The sequence below is a fragment of the Hydra vulgaris genome, chromosome 05, assembly GCF_038396675.1.
Source record: "Hydra vulgaris chromosome 05, alternate assembly HydraT2T_AEP".
In the NCBI taxonomy this organism is placed as follows: Eukaryota; Metazoa; Cnidaria; class Hydrozoa; order Anthoathecata; family Hydridae; genus Hydra; species Hydra vulgaris.
The window spans coordinates 41,310,343-41,333,130 of NC_088924.1; the positions used below are offsets into that span (position 1 = coordinate 41,310,343).

The following is a 22,788-nucleotide window of genomic DNA, read 5'->3' on the forward strand; positions in this document are numbered from 1 at the left end:
CAAAATTTTTTTTTGAAATATCTTCTGAAGAAAATATATGAAACTTTTATTCCTGATGAATGTAATTGCGCCTTTTCAACTTTTTATTTTCTCTGTCAATATCTATTATATCATTACTGTCGGACATGATTTATACTAGATGAAAACTCACAAAAAATGAAATGTGTTAATTGGTCTGTAAAAATAACATGTCTGCAATGCATGAGTTGTTTTTACAGATCATGTGAAAATCACCTACTTGTTGATGCCATAATGTACTATCACTGTGAGCCATAAAGACCGTCAGGTTCAACTTTTCCCCACCTCTAATTTTTTTTTTTAAAAGTAAATGGAGTTTTTGTAAGTCTTTTTCAAGTATAGAACAAATCTAAAGTCGATCAGAAGAGTTAGTATTTTAAGTATTAAAAATTAGAAAAACCTAAAAATTTAGTCTTAAAAATAATGCAATCCGCCATTCTCGGCTTCTTTTTCTTTAATAGTTTTGAAATGATTCAAGTAAAAAAATATACATATGGTAAAGATGGCTGATTTAAAACAGTCTGTTTGTGCAGTCTGTTTGGAAAAAAAAGATAAATATTCAAAATCTTTAGTAAAAGTACAACCATCTGTAGCAAATAAAAGCAAGGAGTTAATTTGGCCTGAGTACAATGCAGAGTTTAATGTCTGTCCGGATGTAATTTGTTCAAGTTGTAGAAGAAACATCTTTTTGCTGGAAAAGGTATCAAACACTTATCTTTCAAACTGGATAAGTAAAGTTTCTCAGGTATATGACTTTAAACTTACTTAAGTTAAATGATTAATACATATAAACATATAGATTTTTTATTAAGTGCTATTTTGAATTAGGTTGACAGACCAAGAATTAGACGTAGTACTGAGCTTAGTGATATTATACAATCATCTCATGTTAATACAAAAGATGTTGAATCTCTGAAAAAAAATATGTGCAGCTGCTGCTTTACTCTCCTTGCAAGAGGTTAAAAATTTATAAGTTACTTGATAAGTAAATAAAAAGTTATCAAATATTCATTTATAAACTTTAATAAAAAGCCTTTAGGCGTATATTAATTTAAGAGTAAATTTTATTCTTCAGGATGTCATAACAACTGTTGTTCTAGTCAGTCTGTTTTGAATTTAATTAATTTGGCAGAAACTCTTGATCCCACATCATGTGAGCAAGTTGCTTCAGGCATAATAAAAAACAAAATGAAGCGAGAAGACATTGAGAGAGGCCAGTCCTTTAAAATATCTACAGGTGTTTAAGTTTTTATTTTCATTTTTAAATAATTAAAAAGGGTTTATATGTTCAGATAAAACTTAAATGCACATATAAAACACTCAGTAGATATGAGGCTTTTGTAACTAAGCAATTGTATAGGTTGCTAACAATTTTTTCAAAATGTTTGCAATGTAAATTTAAAGTAGGGGTAGGTTAAAGATACATATAATTAATTATACTTTATCTTTAAGGTGGAAATCCGTTAACTTTAACTGTCGGAACTAAAGACAATAAATCTTCTAGAAAGTTTTTTAATCAGATATCATTTCAAACAGTGATGGAATTAACTTCTGTTTTGGAATTGACAAAAAATAAAACAAAAAAACTGATATCAAGTCTCCGTAAGAATCTGGGATCATCTACTGTTGTGGAGAATAATGTAATTAGTATGATGACATCATTACAAGAAGAAATTGAATCTAAATATAAAATAGAACAAGAGAACTTTATTTGGAATGATGAAATTGTAACAAGACATGTAGTATTTATCTATGACACTTCTGAATTTATTCTTAGTATTTTAATTGAAAGAGGAATGGATCCTCTCTCCAGTATGATACGTATATCAATTGATGGAGGTCAAGGATTTCTTAAAGTAATTGTAAATGTCTTTGATAAAATTGATAAAAATGAGATTTACATTGACAGTGGAGTTAAAAGGTGTTTTATTCTTGCTATTGTTAAAGATGTTTGTGAATACAATGGAAATTTGCAGAAAATCTTGAGTAGATTAAATCTGGATAATGTTACATATCACCTTGCGTTTGACTTAATATGGGCTAACAGCATCTTTGGTTTGTCTTCTCATTCAGGTAAATATGCCTGCTTGTGGTGCGAAGGCGAATGTTCCCTAGAAAGTGGTGCTCCAAGAACGTTAGTTTCTATTGATCATTGGTACAACTTATTTGTTGACAATGGAGCAAAGCGGTTAGAGATGAAAGATTTTAAAAATGTTATTAGTCCTCGTCTCGTTTATTTAGACAAAAATGCTGAAGATGAAACTAATCACTTAGTCCCTCCACCAGAGTTACATTTTCTTATGGGGATTGTGACATTACTTGGTAGACTACTTTTAGATCATTGGCCTCTTTTTAAAAACTGGCTCAAAGAACATTATATCTTACTTCGAGGTTATCATGGGATAGGCTTTGATGGGAACAATTCCAATAAACTTCTGGAAAAAATAGATATTTTAGAGAGAGATGTGTTAGCATCTCAAACTAATTTATTGCCTATAGTTCATTGCCTCAGAAAGTTTGAAAAGGTTAAAAAGTGCACCTTTGGATACGAATTAGGCAGCATTGCTTCTTCAGCTATTGAAGAGTTTAAAGTATCATTTTGTGACCTACAGCAGTATGCAAAGATGCATTTAAATACAGAGCTGAAGGTTACCTGGAAAGTCCATATAGTTGTCTGTCATATTCTTCCATTTGTAAAGTTTAATTGTTGTTCTTTGGGATCATATGCTGAACAGACTGGAGAAGCTGTTCATAGTGCTTTCAAACCAAGTTAGTCTCAATACAAGCGAAGGATTGAGCATAAAGATTATGCTAAAAGATTGAAATCTACTGTTGCAACTTTTTGCTTAGATAAAATGTAAATATTGTAATATAAAAGTAGATGTGTTATTTTTGTTGCATTTATTGTATTTTTTTTCTTTTATCTATTGTTATAATAGTGTAAAAGGAGTTTAAATCACTTCAATTTAAGATTAGTAAGAAAAAGTAATGCCTGTTTTAAGGAGGATAATGAAAGATTAATTTAAATTTTTTTTTTTTTTGAAAGGAGGTAATATCATCATAAAGGGGATAACTTTATCACTTGAAGGGGGGTAAAAAAGGTAAAAAAATAAGTTTTTATGTTACTTTTGATTGACTTTAGATTTGTCCAATACAAAAAAATAACATATCTAACCAGCACTTGTCTTAATATGAAAAAAAATTAGAGGTGGGGAAAAGTTGAACCTGGCGGTCTTTATGGCTCACTGTGCTATGGTACATGTCTGATTTTTACAAAATATCATAGATTCCACACACGAGGAACATTTTTGAAATAAAATCAAAAAGTAAAAAATGTGACATGTTTGCAGACCATGATTCAATAGATAACATACAAAAAAAAAATTAAATTTTTTTTTTTTTTTTTAAATTCCAAATAAAATATTGAAAATAAAACAAAACAAACGAAAATAAAGCAAAACAAACGCTCTATTTAAATTCCAGATACAAACCTTTTAAATTGTAAAACAATCAATTTAAATAAAATTGGCAAAACTTTCATTCTTTTATAATTTTTTTTAAACTACAAAGTTTGAAAAAAAAATTGACTCAGCATTTGATTTTCTGCCAATTTTATGCACTTTTGCCAAAGCCTGTTTCAAATTTTTTGCCAACCTAAAAGGGTTTTCTACCAGCAATTTTTGACAACCTTATTTTTCCTAATTCTGAGGGTTTTGTCATACTTATAGTCCAACATATGTAATCTTCATATGACATACAGCATTCTCATATGACATATATCATTCTTGTATGATATACATCATCCTCGAATGACACGTCACATGAGGTCTGATTCTGAGGTCGAACTGAAATAGAAATGCTGCTGGTGGCTTCAGTACAAAAACCATGTATAATAAGAAGATAATGTTGCTAAATCAACTTTTTGCAAATAAACTGTATGAATTAAGGTGGGAAAGAAAAAGTAGACAAACACATATCTATAAATGCTACAGTGTAATATATATGTGGATCATTCAACAGATATGATATGTACATATCAGAAAGAAGCTAATATGTACATTTTATGAACTTTCAGAAAAATAAGTTTAAAGGCTTAGCATGCAATGAAAAACACTATTTTGAACGAAATACATTTGAAAGGCTTATAAGCCAAACCACTTTACTTCACTTTTTGCAAATTTCTTAGTTTAGATCAATTCTAAATCGTCACTTAAGAACTCATTTAAAAAAAATTAATTTTTATTCATGTTTTTGGTATTTAATACCAAAAATAATGATAATACCTTAAAAAAAAAAAAATTAAACCAAAAATATAAATTAAAAAAATGATTTTTCTAGGAGTTCTTAAAGTGCCGATTTAGAAATTATCGAAACTAAGGAATTTGCAAGAAGTGGAGTTTGGCTTATGAGCCTTTCATTTATTAATTTATGATTGTAATTAATAACCTTGAATGAATTAAAATATTAATCCATAATACAAAAGTTTTTCAAAAGATTTCAAGTCAAAAATAAAGAATTTTTTGCAAACATTTTTTTTTTTACTTATCAACATTTCAAAAAATAAAAATTGTAAGAGTTTTTTTCATTTATAATTTTTATTCGTTGATAATTTAAAAAAATAAATGTTGCCAAAAAATACTGTGTTTTAAAAAAGTTTTAAAAATATAATTATTTTAGAATAAATCAACATAGTATATTAAAAGTTAATTAAAAACATTAAACTGATCTTTTAAGTAATTTATAATTAATGAAATAATGAAAACAATGAAATTAGCACTTTCTAAAACTTAACAATGTTAAATAAAAATACAATAAAAGCAAAAATAAAACAACTAACGGTTAAAGAACCACTTATGTTAAAGTTAAACCACTGTTTAACTTTGAACCACTGTTAAAGTCAGTTTAGCAGCATTTTTGAATGTTTTAATTTTTGGTTAAAGCTAAGTAAATAGAATTTTATCTATTTTTGTTTTTGCAGTCTTCATGTATCAACAGTAATAAACTCAACAAACCTTGTTTGTTTATTGCTTCTTTTTTTTTTTTTTTTTTTGGGGGGGGGGGGGGTTGATAGGTGTAGGTCTTGTATAACAATTGGTTAATTCTGTAGTATATAATTTCTACTTTTTGGTTTAACTCTTTTACCACACTGTGTAAGGTCTAAGAATCTAAATGGTTCTGGATTGAGACTATACTTAAACTGCAAATGACCATAGATTTTTATTGAACCCATCTTATATGAAACTAATTTACTTTATTCCGATCAGCATCTACTGCTTTCTTAGCCAGTGAAATACTTACAAAAGTGTTTATATCTAAACTATATATAAAGGGCTTACTTAAAACTAAAAGATGTGCTAATGTTTTATTTCAATAACTTTAAATGGTTCTTACCTTTACTGTCTTAACAAATTGATGTCTTTTGGTATCATTATAGGACTGTTGGAATATTTTTTCGCTCTTTCTATTTTTGCATGATCAACATCACACTCCAAATGAGTGTGCTCTGACAGTAAAAATTTTTGGTCTATTATTTGTAAGTGATAACATTGTTAGGCAAATTTAAAATTTTTTGGTACAGGCAAGATACTATATCATTAGATCTTTCTCTATTAATTGTCTCATGCCACATATAGCATTCAGCACTTTTATTGTCCTCAGTCTCTAATGGTCAAATTACGGCCTTGTTTTAAACCGTTACGCCTAGAGCGATTTACGTACGCCTTAAGTGATTTTTACATACGCGTAGAACGATTTTGGTTAAGCTACTTTTTATCATTTTTTAACTTTTCAATTATCGGTAAGATAATTGAAAAAGAAGCAATTAATTTTTAAAAGAACCACATTAACTTTTGAATGACGATATGTAAAAATATTTGTTACAAAAGTTTGAAAGTAGTTACGTTAAAAATAATTGTTGTAACTTTTTATTGCAATGATTTTTCTTATCTGTTTATAACAATTATATTCAACGTAATTTTACGCTAACCTTTTATCTAAATATTTTACAAAATGAAAAAAGTGTGCCAATCCTTAGCTAAATATTTTTTGCAGATGATTTTAATAAAAAATACAGTAAAAAAACTCAATACAAATCAATATTACAAAAAACATTTATATTCTGTAATCTCTGAAAACAAAAATATGAAATTATTTTTTCAAGATATTAAAAAAATGTGCCAGTATATGAATAATTTATTTTTAATTTACATAAAATTAATTCTTCATTAATTCTTACTCTTTGCTTTTTTTATTAGTTAAAAGTATATGGATACCTTTAACTTTAACATATACAGGGGGACGGGGCCTGTACATAAGAAAAGAAAGTTACCTGTTACTCAAAATTTTTGAAAGAAGACAATTTGTTTAACTGCGTGCGATTCAATAAACTTTTTTTTTTCATAAATCAAGTTATATTATAAAGTTAAAGACATCACGAGTAGACTATAACATCCGCTGATGACACGAATATTACGTTAAATATATTTATACAACGGAGGTTTCATTATGCATGCGCACGTTGCCGACTCCATTAATTTAAAACTAAGGCATGTTTTAGTTTAATGACAGTCTTTATTCTTTACTAATGACTATGTATTTTTCTATATAAAATAAGACAAACTAGAATATCAAAACCTAGTATATTTTTATTCTCTCCAAATTGTTTGAAGTTCAATAATGGATTGTATTTTGAAGAACCAAAAAATTACTTTGAAAACTTTTGAGTCCTGGGACTTTGCCGATGTTTTTCTAAATTGAAACACTCACTGAAAAAGGGAAGATTTATGTCATTAAAATCATATGTAGTTTATGTAAGCTTCATCAACAGAAAATCTTATCCAAAACCAATGGTGCCATGAGGGCAGCTGCTCTGCGGTTTATAAATGGCACGAATTATGTTAAAAAAGATAGTGTTTGTAGACATTTGTCAGGAGCAACTCATCAGCATACAATTCAATTAGAAAATGAAGGCAAAAATGAAGATGGAGTAGCCAACAGTGTAAGGGTTTATAAATTAGTTAAATTTTTTTGTTTCATTGTCAATCGATTCCGTTTTAGTTAAAAGCAAAAAAAAATATTATATTTTTGGCTTATTAAATTAAATATTTATCCAAGTAAAGTTGTTAGACTTGAAATAATTTTAAATCTTGTAAATCGTGAATCGAAGCACTTGCTGATTGTGTCGTAATTCTTAGAAACCATAGTCTTTGGTCAGAAGAAGACTATGATAATATAATTGAGCGTTCTCTCGCCAAGTACACGCAAAAACGCCGAAAATGTGTCACTGCTATTGCAGAAAAAAAAGTAGTTCAAAAAACTTAGCAGATTTCGATCAACTAATCGAAACAAGTTATACGGAGGACATTGATAGTGACGATGATCTTTAACAGATAGTCTTCGCGAACTAATTATGTAATTAAAAAATATATATATATTCAAGTTTATACAGATAAATGAATTCATTAAGCTTGATTTTGACTCTAAGCTTGTTTTTTGTTTTGAGAATTATTAACAAAAGAGTTTGCATAGTTAAAACTTTTTTATGTAATTTAATTTTTTTTTTGTTTAATAAAATTCAAAAAAAAAAAATTTATTTGTTAAAAACGATTATTCTCTATAGCTGTGTTTTTTTGTGATTTGTTTAAATGTAAAACATTTATAAGGTAACGTAAAACATTTATTCATTAAATTCCTGGCGAACGCGATCTAACTAAGTGCAAAAATATGCTCAAAACAGGCATTAAACTTTTTAAAATGTTTTTTATAACGCAAGTGAAAACGCTGAGCAACATAAATATACCTAATATACGTAATATCTTAAAAACCTAACTTATTCTTTGCTAGTCAAAACAAAATCGCTGTTCAAGTAATTAACAAAGGTTTTCCTTTATCAATATGTTAATATTTTTTGTTTACTCCCGAAGTTTTAAAAAATAAAAAATAATTGTTTTTTTTATTAAATAACGCTATTACAATTTTTAGAAATAATGAATATATATATATATATATATATATATATATATATATATATATATATATATATATATATATATAATATATATATATATATATATATATATATATATATATATATATATATATATATATATATATATATATATATATATATATATATATATATATATATATATATATATATTTTACTTCATAATATTGAACTAAATTTGATATTAAAATAACAATTGAAAACACAACAAACTTTTCATAATATATTTACATTTACAACATTTATACATTGTTTTAGTTAATTGAGTTAATTGTAAAATTAAACCAGTTCGCGGTCATTTATTTATTGCGGTAGTTAAAACACTTAATGAATATAAAAAAAATAAAGATAAGCCTATGACATCAAATATCGCGTTAAGCTAATGCGTTAAGCACTTTTTTATTTAAAACAAGGCCTGAAATTAAATATTGACAAAAACCTAAAATAAAAATAAAACATTTGTAGAGAGAGAAAGAGAGAGAGAGCTGAAGTATCTAGAACTTGCTCTAAATTAAATACTAAAACTCTAATACTGCTAGAAGCATTGATTTGTTTTTTTCATGTAACCTAAATCTGCATATTGTTTCATATTGTTGCTGGAGTAATATCTGCTGTTCTTTATCTTTCTTATATCTTGTTTAATTTGTAATATAAAAATATCATAAGCTTTACACGTGTCCAGTTTTAGTTAAAGTTATAGTTATAAGTTTTAAACTTATAACTAGTTTCTTTAAAAACATGTTTAAACAAGTTATATGATTCACATTTTTCACCATTTTTCTCAATTTTATATTCTTCATACAACTTTTTAAACTTATTCAAATTACATCGGGGATAAAATTTATTTGAGTGCCTATGAGAACAGTGGCTTTGTTATTAAGGATATTTTTTAATGTGATTTCTTGTGTCTTCTTTTGTCATTTTATTATGTGGTTCATGATGATCATGATTATAGTAGTTGTAATATACCTGAATCACTCAAATTTTTTTTAATGTACAATTAAGTCAATTGTACCACTAGGTACACACTTTAAAATATCTTTTTATAAACTGTTTTTTTTTTGATTTTCTGTTTGCATCACCATATGAAGCAGTAACTAAACGATTATAATTTAGTCCTTAGCAACGTATCTAAGAATTTTTTTTTTTCATAGTGCACTAGTTACGTGTAGTGAGAAAAGGGTACTTTGATAAAATTAAGGCATTTTAACAGTTTGCTGCTTTATTTTTGTTTAACATGTTACGTTTTTATTTACTAGAGGCCAAGTAAGTTTAATTTATAGAATAAGTACATTTAAGTATTGTTACTACAACCCTATCTTGAACATTTTTTAAAAACACAAACATTGATAAATATGACCACTACACAGAGAAAGAACTCAAATGCAGTAATAGCAGAGATTTGGTGGGTAACTCCTAACCTTTTTTACTAAAAAATTGTCTAAAAGCTACCACAAAAAGCTCTGATTATTTAGGAAAAGAATAGTTTTTATTATGAAAATGCTCAACTAAACGCATAGTCAAACTGCACTGATAAATATATTTTAACTAACAATAATAACAATGACATCCAACTCCTAAAATTACATTGCTATTGTCAGATAGTTTTTATTTTGTTATTTAACTTGCATACGTTAAAAGAATTAAAAATCCAAAAAAAAAAAAATTAATTAATGAATCAAAGCCTAAAATCACCTGGCTGAGCACGTTCTTTTGAATACCAAAATGCAAATCCATCACCATACAAACGAGTGCCATGGCCATGAATTTTAAAGTTAATATGTATCTCCCAATTGCGTATATAACATGGCTGAAATTTTAAATTTAATATTTATGTTATATCTAGTACTAAAAAGCAACAGAAAAGAAATTATTAAATTAATTATTAGCTTAAATTATCAAGCCTATGTAATGTCTTTTTACATATACACACATAAGAGTGAAATGGATCAAAAAACATTAAGCAATTTTGAAATATATTATTTATTTTAATTCACCTTACATATCAATTATAAATATTAAAATACATGTTTTGCTGTAAAGCTTCTGACTATTTTTTTTTTTTTAAATTACCTCATCACTGAATTACCTTTCAATTAGTACCTCATCACTAAATTACCATTCAATTAGCATCTTGTCACTGAATTACCATGCAATTTGTTCTTTGTTGCTCCTCTTCTACTTAGGGCTGAAATATTTTTAGTGTTGTTTATGATCAAATTGACCAAGCTATTTCTCATGACAGAGTCCAACTCTCAAGTAAAAAAGTGTCATTTTATCATTGCAAAAATCAGATGCAAAAAGCTATTGTTTAATGTTAAGATCCATTATTATTATTTTATCATTATTTATTTTATATTAAAAGTTAAGTTCTAGATACTTTTTGATAATCTTTTTTTCCTCTGCCTTTAATTCCTCCTTGTGGACAACATTCTTTTCATAGTTTTACAAAGGTGTTCTCAAGAACTTTTTTCATTACTCTCTAAACTATTTAATGAGTTTAACCTTGTTTTAACTCAACCTTGTTTTAACTGAATCTTGTTTTAACTTAACCTTGTTTTAACTTAACCTTGTTTTAACTGAATCTTGGTTTAACTGAATCTTATATATCTGAATATCATATATTTTAAAAAGTTTTATGATAAAATGTTTTTAAAGCAAAATATTTTCATTTAAAGTAATCTAAATGTTTATCAATATGACATTATTCCTTAAATAAAAAAAATGATTGTATCTACTTTTTTTAAATGGAAAGCAATTATTATTGTAAGCTTTAGCAATATTGATAAAAAACTTATTAATATTGATAAAACCTTTAAGTATGACATTGATAAAAAAAATTTGATCATGATATTGATTGAAAGTTTTAACATGATATTGATTGAAAGTTTTAACATGATATTGATTGAAAGTTTCAGGTTTGGTCAGGAAGCAGGAGCGATCGCTTTTGATTAATGACTGGAAATAATATTTAGTTGCGAAGAACTTGCCAGATTTTTTAGTCATTTTGAGAACATTTAAGTTTATATATGTCTGTAAAATAAAAAATATTTGTTTGGGAAAAATTAGTTTGTAAAATTTGAGTTTTGCATGCTTTTGATATATTTTTTCTTAAATGAACGAAGTTATATGGTGACCGAACTTAAGCGATTTTACGGTATATGTATGTATGTATGTATGTATGTATGTATGTTTTTATGTTTGTATGTATGTATGTATGTATGTATGTATATATATACATATATATATATATATATATATATATATATATATATATATATATATATATATATATATATATATATATATGTATATTAATTTATACAATAATTATACTATAATTTATACCATCATAGGTCTTTACATGTTATCAGTTTATAACTGTTTGTAAACTGTATATATATACAGTTATTATTAAAGTGAAAATATATTGATTTGATTTGATATATATATACATACATACATACATATATATATATATATATATATATATATATAAATATATAAATATATAAATATATATATATATATAAATAAATATATATATATATATAAATAAATATATATATATATATATATATATATATATATATATATATATATATATATATATATATATACAAATATATATATATATCAGGGCTCGAATTAATGTAAAAAAATCTAATCGCGATTTTTTTGTTGCTCATAACCCCTCCTCCACTCCCGCCGGAGGGGAGGGGCATTATTTATTTTAACTTATTTATAATAACATATATAAGTCTTATTTTTGCATAAGATGTCATAACATTTACGTTCAGCGGTCGAAAAGTAGCTTTAGTTATAATTTACATTATTACTATTATTATATTGCATTAAATCTAACGGCTGTATTTTTGTAAAATCAATGAACTTGATATAATCTTCTTTTAATTATTTCATTTTCTATTTTATTTACATATTTTAAACTGTTTAAAACAACTAGAATATTTCATTTTCTATAAATTTTTAACAGTAAAAAAAATTATTTAAAACTCTAACAAAACAATTTATAAATTTGAAACAGTTATAAAAAACTATTAAATATGACAAAAACATTATCGTGATAAAATGTTAAAACTTAACATTTTCACGAAAACTCGCACAATCACAAACAAGAATGATAATTAAATTCTTATTAAGTAAGTTTTCTTATCTAAGTAACCTTATCAAATTCCCATGATATTTCTATCTATTGCTTTTTCATTCAAAGTATTTTTTAATAAAAGTTAGCGTTCACTTTTTTCATTCAATAAAATAAAGCGAAAGAAAAAAATGTGTCTAAACAATAGAATCTTTTACGATCTAATACTTTTTTTGATTGCTAATAGAAAAAGTATTAGATGTTAATCATAAATATTTTGATCGTTTTGTAATCATTTCACTAGTTTAATGCTTAGAAAATTAAATTTTCTTCCTCGCTTTCACTTTCTTCTAAATCCGATATTGTAACTGTCGCTAGATCAATGTCTGTTTTTCCTGACTTTCTTTTATCCAGATAACGATGAAAATTTGCTGACAATCGTCTAACTTTATCATTATACCACTTGTCCATAGCAGTATCAGGTTCAAATTTGTCAATCTTAGGACCTTCTTCACTTATCCGAAGTAGAGATTCTAAGAGATCTCATCTAAGTCAGCTTCTCCAGTCATTTTTTACACAATTCATACATGAAAACATTCGTTCTACTTTCGCATTTGTAAAAGGACAAATTAAAAATAGTTCAAAAATATCAAAAATATTTTGGCATTCTTTGACCAAATTTGATTTGGAAAAAACATTTCCCCAAATTTTCAAATAATACTCATTTGGATTGTTACTTATGATGGGAAACACGTATGCTTTTAAAATGATCCACTCATGAAGTATATTATTCAAATCACATCCTACCAATTAAAAATTCAGAAAAATGTTCAACAACTTCACCAATAGCTTTATCGCCAAAAGTTCCATCATTCACATTTAATGGCCAGTTATAAAAGTTATTTAACGGCCAGTCTTTTCTAATGCAATCAAATAAGGATAATCTGTGAATGGACGCTCTCGTTTTGCCAAGTAATATGCAATATTAAACTTTTTCCGTAACAAGTTAGCGTCTTTTACGGCTATTTTACGTAAACCACACCCGATTGGAATATTATGAATAACATGATTAGATAATGAAACTGAACCTAATGTTGTTTGTTGATGAATTCGCGTAGCCTCTTTATGTTGCGCACTGCTTAAGTGCGATGCCAGTGAATCTTTTTTTATTGATATTGTTCCTGGTTTGATCCAGATCATGGAAAACGATTTTGTTTGACTTATCCGTTTTTCAAATTGTTTACATAAACTGCATCTTAATCTTATATCTTCATTTCTATTTAAATCGTATTCTAACTCGCAATTAAAATGTTTTTCCCACTTTTTAACTGTAGATAATCTGCATCTGTGGTCCTTATTTGCATCCATTTATTGCTATTAATTTAAAATTAGCAAGTGTACTAACAAACTTTAAAGTTTTTTTTAATAACTGTTTAGAGTCTATATTGCCTTCCACTATTCTTCGCAAAATAAACTTATAAAAATATCATTAAATTTGTTCATAATGAATGAGCTAAATCGGAATAAAGGCCTTGAGAATTCAAGTTAAGAAAGTGACTTTTCAATCAATTAACTTTTAATTCTTTTTCAATCAAAATCTTTTATTTCTTGATTCAAATAGGTATTTAATTGTTTTTTTATTATAAATTTTTCCTTCCTTAAACAATCGGTCTTTTTCCTGCATTTGAACATTTTTGCTAACTGATTTTCTAAATCTTTTATTTTTCTTTCTATTACTTTATGCTCCGCTTAAAAAAAAAAAATTATCGTTACAGAAGTCACTGCAATTTTATACTGTAAAAGAACACTAAATATTCACGAATAGAGTATCAATCTTCTAAAATAAAAAAAAGAATAATCACGAAAAAAAGAAAGATCGCGAAAAAACAAATTTTAAGAAAAAACTAATTGCGAAGGTGCGAAAAGTAATCACAATTGGCAATCGCAATACGCTTAATTCGAGCCCTGTATATATATATATATATATATATATATATATATATATATATATATATATATATATATATATATATATATATATATATATATATATATATATATATATGAACACACACAAACCTTTACATACACAGCGATCAAAGGAGAGTGGAAAAATTTATAGGATGGTTTTTAATATTTCAAAATATTATTCTGATTCATCATTGCTATTTCAAGAGAGATATAAAAAAGAAGTCATATAAAGTGCAATTCGAGAAATTTATATATAAGAACAATATTAAGTTATACCAAGATATTCCACACTGATCCAGCTTTGCTTCGTTCATCTGGAGTTAGACGAAGATAATCAACAGAAACCATTGTTGATCCAAGAATTTCCCAATACTGCAAAGCTAAAAAATGATTTTTTAAGAATAAAGAAATTTATAAGCATTAAAATGTTTTTCTTTCTTTTGAAAGAAAAAAATCATTTTTAGTGTAACAAAAAAAAAAGAGTATATAACAACTAAACTCACAGAAATAGCTTAAAAACAATCTATTTTCTCTTTATTTTTTCAAACAAATAAAAAATAGAATTTATTAGTAATTGAGAGTTTTTTTATTGACTATTTATCTGTTTGAATAAGTCTGGAATATAAAACCATGGATTACAAATAATAGCCATGTCTTCACTTTAGGAACACATATATTTTCTTTACAGTTGTTAATCATCTGAGGTGAGACAATCAATATAAAAAATATAAATAGATAAACTAATGTGTTATAATGATATAGTGTGTTATGGACATACTATATCACTATAAGGAAATTATTATAGTCGTATAACCTATTGGAAAATTGCTATGCTTGATATATATTATACATTTTATATATATATAACGTTGATTACTTGACACTTTTTATTTAAACTAAGATGAAATACTTAAAGAGATCAACAAGTGTTGATCGTGCATTATTGTGTATTAGATGGAGGCGGAGAGGCTAGAGGTATTGTATCTGGGAAAGCTTTTGAGATTATTAAATCCTTTTTTTTTTAACCACTTTATTAAAGTCGCCCTCAAAGGTCAAGATTCTTTTTCATTTCTAGTAAATTCTGGGGTGCCTTAAGGTCCTATCCTTGGTCCTGTTTTATTTCTTATCTACATTAATGATCTTCCTGAAAACCTAACATCTAAAAAAGCTCTTTTTGCTGATGACTCAACTTTATACTCCTGTCTTGACAAAAAGTCTTCTCTTGAATCTGATCTCACTTCTGTAACAGATCGGGGCTTACAGTGGCTTGTAAATTTTAACTCCAAAAAAACTCAGTTATTTACTGCAAACAACTATTACAGTATTGTTGACATTCCTATATTAACAAATGGCAACCCTCTCACTGACTCCTCTCTTTACGAAATCTCCTGGACTATCGTTTACTACTGACCATTCATGGAAACCATAAATACAGTCGATTGCTAAATTAGCATCTGCCAAGGTTGCTTCTCTTTACTATGCTCACCATTTTCTCTCTTCTGACTCCATTCTCTATCTCTACAAATCTCTTATTAGTCCCTGTATAGAATACTGTTGTCATATTTGCAAAAGTTCTTCTAATGATACTCTTTCTCTTCTAGACAAGGTCCAAACATGCATTGCAAATGTAGTTTACCTGAATTAGCGGATAGCAGTAACCCTAGATTAGCAGATAAAGCGGAACCCGCTCTATCTGCTAAGCTTGAGCCTTTTTCCGATCGTTGTAAAGTTGCACCTCTTATTATTTCCTACAAATACTATCATGGTTGCTGCTCAAAGGAACTAACATCTCTAGCTCCATCAACTAAAACTCATTTCTGCTTGACTCGCCATTCAGCAAAGTCTCATTCAAATCTTTGGAACTCTCTCCTATCTTCATGTTTTCCTAGACTCATACAACCTTCAATTTTTTAAGTCTTCTGTCAAATGTTTCCTTGCTCTATAAATTTTTTTTTTCTTTCTAGTAACTCCCAACTTAATAGTGGTTGATTACAGCCTTGTTGGGAGTGAATCAGAATAAAAATAATAATAATAAAAAGTGTTAAGAAAAGTTTCTATTTTAAATAAAATAATTAAATAATAGTTAAAATTTTACTAAAACAAAAAAGTTATCAAGATTTTTAGTTGCCATTTTATGTCATTTTTTTCAAAGCAAACAATGCGGGTGCATTTAAATTATTCTTAAAAAATCTAATTACTTTACTTTGGTAATTTTCAAATTGAGTTTAAGGTTAAGGTTAATGATATTTTAATTTTCAGGTTTCCCTTTTTCCTTTTTTAAATCTTCCTTTAATGTTTTTAATTTTCCTTTTTTTCTAATCTTTCTTTTTCTAATCTAATCATAATTCTCTTTCATAATTCAAACTTTCCTTTCTTTTATTTAATCGTCAATAAAAAGCTTATTTTTTATTTAGTTATAATTCAATTTATAATTTACTAAAATTAACTTAATTTGTAGTAATAACTTAATTAGAGTGTTGCTAAGAAGAAAAATGTTGAAACAAAGAAAGTTAAAAGTTTTTAAATAAACTTTTTAGGGCATATGTAAATTAAATAATTAAAGAAAATCTCTAGATTGAACACATAGATTCATTAAATAAACCAAATACTTTTATAACAGATACTATAACAAATAGACAATGCAAAAAGCCTAATTTTTGGCTAAAAAATGAAAACATGATGGCGAAGAAATGAAACAGCTAAAATATTTTAAATATTTTTTTTTGGCATAACTAAAATTTAAATAACTATAGACTTATTTTAATTTAAAACTATAGACTTAATTCCTTTTTTTATTAATATTTAATCACAATAGGAACACAACTTGTCTAGGTGCTTCGTGATTATTTTGAATCAAATCCTGATGAAAATGGATAGCAGTACACGCAATCATAAAGAATATCCTTGCAACATTATAGGGAGAAAAAAAAGTGGAAAAAAACTTTGGGACAAAATTGATTTTATACTTCAGTTTTTTAATGGATACTTTTAAAAAAAAAAAAAATTTAATTTGACTTTCTATTCTTATTTATAATAGGAAGCTAAGGTTTTTAATTTTGTCAGCCAAATTTTAGTGATTTTAAAGAATTTGCTACTAAAATCTAGATTTTAATTTGCTACAAATCATTAGAGAGTTTCATCGAAAAGTTATTAGCCATCAAAGTGAGCCAGACCAAAGTTTTTTTTATATTGAACCCTGATGTAAAGCACCTGATGCAAAATACCTGTTACAAAAGCATTATTTTACCTAAAATTAAACTTAAAATTGTAAATATAAATTATTTGCTTGTTAAATTTTAAAATACTGATGTGTCAATCCATGACTTATTATATTGACAAGCTGAAATAATATAAAGAAAAACAAGCTTTAGTTCTTTTTGACTTAGCAGAAAACTATAGTTTTCTAATACAGGATGAAGTGCAAAGTTTCCACTGGATCAACAGCCAAGAAACTTTGCACCCCTTTGTTGTTTATTTTCTAAAATATGAAAAACTTGATAGTCAAAGTTACTGTGTTATACCAGATCATCTGAAACACAAAACAGATGCTGTTCATTGCTTTATCAATGTTATAGACAGAATTAAACAATTTGAAACATTGGAACACTTAATCTATTTCAGTGACGGAGCTGCACCACAATACACAAATTAAGAAAATATTAAAAATTTATGCTACCATAAATATTACTGTATACAACATGTTTAATTTTACAATAATGTTAACATTGTCAAATGAAGTGAGTTTTGTTTAATGGTCTTAGCATCAATGCAAATTTATACTTGCAGAGTTCATACTGAAGTTATTCACCAGTAATAAATACAGACTGTATTTATGACACTCAATGATATTTAGGAAATAAACTTAGTAGTTCGAGAATCAAGATTTTCTTTATGTTAAATTAAAGAAAAAGTCTGCATTTAATAGTTCAAACAAATTTTTCAAAAAAAAAATTTACCATGAAACGGTTTAATTAAGGAATATTCTCTTCTCATATAACCAGTTGGTTCTAAATTAACATCGCTATCAGATTCAAAAGAACATATTTTAAAACATAAAACTATTATAATAACACATTTTATGAGCAGCAACAGCAGCGCCATCTTGTGTGCCGTCAAATAAACAAAACATGAAACCGGCACGAAAACATAGCGCTAGTTTTATTTTAATTTAATTTTACTAAGGATCGTGTGAACTTAATCTCTTCAAATGTAAGTATTGATATTTTTAACAAAGTTTCTCACAAAACCAAGTACCAGAACAAAAAAACTATCAATCAAATTATCTATCAAACACGTGACGGGGGCGATGGTTTCAAGGCAGGTGCGGTAAATATGTAAAGTGTTTACGAACCATCAACGTTTGTATTTATCCAAAAAAAACAAGAAAAGAAAAAAAAAAGTTTTACCATAAAAAGTTTTGCCAACGTTTCTCATGTATATTAAGTTTTTTATGAGAACAGGAAAATAAGCGTTATTTTTTAGCCATTTACATTGTTAACAAGTAGTAATAGACATTTAACCTTTAATGGGCGATAAAAAAAAGTTCCGGACGCAGAAGCGTTTGCAGGGGGGGGGGGGTGCAGGGGGAGCGAATGCTCCCCGTGCAAAAAAATTCGGAGCTGGTGGCGCCTTTATGAAATTCAGTGACAGTGTCTATTTTTTGAAATTGTTTTATAACTGTTTAATTTCCTCACATAATAAAATGTGAAAAAGCGCTAACGTAGCCACAATGTCCTCGTTAAAGGCGCAGATAGGTAGACCGGGGCGATTTCGCCACTTTTGCTGCTATGTTATAATGTTATTTGTTCAACCTGATACGCTTTTTTCGTATACTATTAACTGAATAATTTTGAATAAGCTATATTTAGTTTGACCACATTTTCGCCAATGTAAAAAGAGTTGAAGCTTATTATATTTTGTCGAATTAAGCACATTCGGTGCACATGTCGATGCAAAAGCAGACTTCACATGCCCATATATGAAAAGAAACTCATTGGATCCAGTCTTCTGATAAATCCACCCATGCCACATCGAACACGCAGCTGTGAGTTGTTTTTTGCTGTTTCTGTTATAAGTTTTGATGTACTCGGTAGCATTTAATTTAATAATGGTTTTAAAATATGGGATTTCCTCTTCTTTAAGCCATATGCTTATATTTGGTTAGGCAAAAAATTCTTTTTTTGTTTGATGGAAAACTTCTTCTTTGAGTCACTTGGATTAGAAAACACATCCGGAAATTTTCTATTTTTTATATAAGTGAGTAATCTAAGTGAGATTTATGCCAAGTAGTGGGCAAATCTTTTTGAAGTAATCGACAACAATGTAATCTCTTAGCATATACCTCAACCATTTTGTTGTCAATGAAAATCCACGATCTGCCATGTAAAAAAGCCTGTTTACTAGTGCTTATTCCTATTACTTTGTAAACACTATTTTTCTTTTGACAGAGCTTGATTGTCAACGTCCATTTATCTTATCCTTCAGCGTTAGTCTTGGTACTCCAAATGTTTTTGCTGCCGTTAATATTTTACTTCCATCTTTAACAGCTTGAATAGCCAATTGGAGGTTGGTGTTACAATAGGATTTCTTTTTCCTTAAGAGATACTTGTGTATCATCTGAAACATAGGTAATATACAGCGAGTTTTAGATTTTGGCACTTAGTATAAAAAGGCAACAAGATAATTGAGCCCCTGAGATGCATAGTGGTATAAGTCACTCATATCTAGTTTGGAGAAGTCTGACTAATATCACTATGGCTGTGATAAAAAACAGCTGTTTAGTGAGGAGCATAACAAAAAACAGTTCCAGCATCATAATCGATATCATTTGACTTATACCACTCTGCCATGTAATAGAATAAACAAAATGCTAACCATTGGTGGCAATAACTCAAAATATTGAAAAAAGCTAATCGATATAGTGGCTACAAACAATCAGCGATGTAAAAAGGCAACAAGATAATTGAGCCCCTGAGATGCATTTAATGATAGGAAATGCAAATATAAGAAATGCATTCAATTGGAACAAATGACATTTTCAAATATAAAACTTTAGGAGAATTTTAGAAAACTAATTTTAAAGTAAATTATAAAGTACTTTAGCTTTAAATGTATATCTAAAAACTATTGATTTATTATATCTTCAAAATACTTCATACTATAATTACTGATATATGTCCAATGATTTCATAAAATTATTTATATAATAATAAATAATAATGATAAATATTGTTTAGAAAGCAAAAATACTGTATTTATACTTTTTTATTTGTGGGACTATTTTATCATTCTGTCGCGAAATCACCCCACAATATTCTACTTGGACAAAAAACCTTTTTAAAACATATACCACGAACGCCAGTTAAATAGTTTTAACAAATTTATGAAGCTCTCACCTTAGCAGTTATTCTCAAATGTAGTTTCAAAATTTTCAAAAATAATAATAATGCCACTTGGAGCAAGAGTGACACAATAATATCAATTAATAACATTAAACAGCAAATCTTATTAAAAAATTTACAACAACCAATCAAATTAGGCGACAACTACGATCAATCAATAGTTATAAGGTTAAAATTTTAGAATAATAAATATTTTACATCATCTTAAGATAATGTTATGCCAAAATAACATCTTTTTCTTAAAATATTAAAATATATATATATATATTTTAATATTTATATATATATATATATATATATATATATATATATATATATATATATATATATATATATATATATATATATATATATATATATATATATATATATGTATATATATATATATATATATTTATATTTATAGATATATTTTTAACAATAAACATTATTATATATTTCGTTAAACATTTGCTGATTTGAAAACATAAAGCTGTAGTTTTCAAAATCTATTGTTACGTTAGCCATTAGTTAAGATAATTAAAATAGCGCAATGCTTGAAAAAAAATTTTTACGCATAGTTTTTAAATCTCTACAATAAATTTTATCAAGTTTAATTACAGCAGACTTACCTTCGATTATTGATCATCGATTTAAATCTTAAATATGTCAAATTTAAAAAAAGGAAAAGAAATTCTCTGAATACGAATATAAAAAACTAAAAGACGCCGAGTGTTTGAAAAAATTTTGCTCGTAATAGTGACTCATTCACAGATCGTGCGGATATACCGCCACAACGTGATGCTGATGATAGTGACTCAGTTACAGATCGTGAGGATATACCACCACAACGTGATGATGATGTTAGTGACTCAGTCACAGATCATACTACTTTGTTGAAACCCATTATTAATTTCCAAGTAAGCTACCCAACAGACCCTCACTTATTTTGTAATGAAAGTATTACACCTGCAGTTATTCAAGACTTACTACAATACGGGCCATGCCAGCAAGGACTCTGTTAGACTTTTAATGATTTCATTAAACATGGTGAGAGAAGACACTTTAGCACAGCGTGATACAAAAAGAAACTGTTAAAAGGTTCACGAGAGAAGGAACATAATCGTCACTGGTTGATTTATTCCCAACGAGTCAACGCTTTGTTTTGTTTTGCCTGCTGACTTTTCAGCAATAATATAGCAGACTGTCCTTGGAGCGATTGTCGAAAAAGTTGTTCAAATTTTACAAAAGGTATCTCCAAAATTGAGAAGCACGAAACATCAAAAAGCCATGAAGAATCTGTGAGACATGACAAAAGGGTTTTAGCAGAGCTTGTGGCCTCAGAGAGAAAACAGAAAAAAACAGGAGGATTTTAAAGATTATCATAGATGGAGTAATGTTTTTAGGCAAACAAGGATTAACTTTTGTGGACACAGAGAATTTGGCGGTAGGGGTTCCTGTAATGAAGATATTTTTCACTAACTTACAAAGCTTCTTGCCAAATATGACAATGTATTAGAACAGCATGTCAATCAAAGTGACCGCAATGCCTCCTTTCTCACTCCAGACATCCAGAACGACCTAGTTACTAGGGAGTTTAGGCAATATTTATAGCAAATGTAAATATTTTTTATATTAAATGCATTATATTCCTTATTATATTTCATTTTCAAAATGGTTTCAACCACTGTAGCTTATTTAGTTCCAAAGATATACGTGTTTAAATATTTTCAATTCATAGACTTTTTATAAAATATTTTCTTAAAGTATCTCGTTAAATTTTTGGCACCCAAAAATAAACGTTTTTATCTTTTTTTTTTCTTGCATAAAAAGTTGCGTAAACTAACTTATAATAAAATTTTATTAGAAATTAAATTGTAAATCCAAATTATTTGAACAATTCTTAAGTAGAATTTTTTGGAGGGTGAACGCAGACGTGCAATGAAATAGTCAATTAACAGTATAATGTATAACAGTATAATGTTTGAATATGTTTTAAATTTTTTTGTACAAAATAAATTTTCAAATGTTTTAATTTATAATACGTTAAGCGTAACAAAACTTTGATGATAAATATTAACTTAAATTATTTTTATTAAAATAAATTAATTTTATTTTTCTTTAATAAATTATCAATTGAACAAAGTGGACCCAAATAAAACAGGCCGAAAACGTCAAAATACGTACAAAATAAACATAAATCTAAAATTTATTTCTACACAAACAAAAAAGATTTTAGTCAACGACTTGTTAATAATTTCAGTATTATTATAAATTCAAAGAGATATTTAACCGTTTATAGTCTACTGTTT

The 22,788-nt window shown here is 27.1% G+C and overlaps 1 protein-coding gene across 2 annotated transcripts in view; it reads right to left on the bottom strand.

Moving 5' to 3' along the window:
* Nucleotides 1–18,368, bottom strand: part of LOC100213998 (vesicular integral-membrane protein VIP36) — a 37,804-nt gene extending 19,436 nt beyond the window's left edge. The window contains exons 1-3 of one of the 2 annotated variants that reach the window (XM_065798219.1): nt 18,053–18,368; nt 14,373–14,476; nt 9,719–9,833 (exon numbers count right to left, since the gene is read on the bottom strand). In XM_065798219.1, the coding sequence (XP_065654291.1) occupies nt 9,719–9,833; nt 14,373–14,476; nt 18,053–18,197 (364 nt within the window). In that variant the 5' untranslated portion in view covers nt 18,198–18,368. The remainder of the gene's footprint in view (nt 1–9,718; nt 9,834–14,372; nt 14,477–18,052) is intronic. The other variant, XM_065798220.1, reaches the window with a different exon arrangement.
* Nucleotides 18,369–22,788: the final 4,420 nt, after the last annotated feature.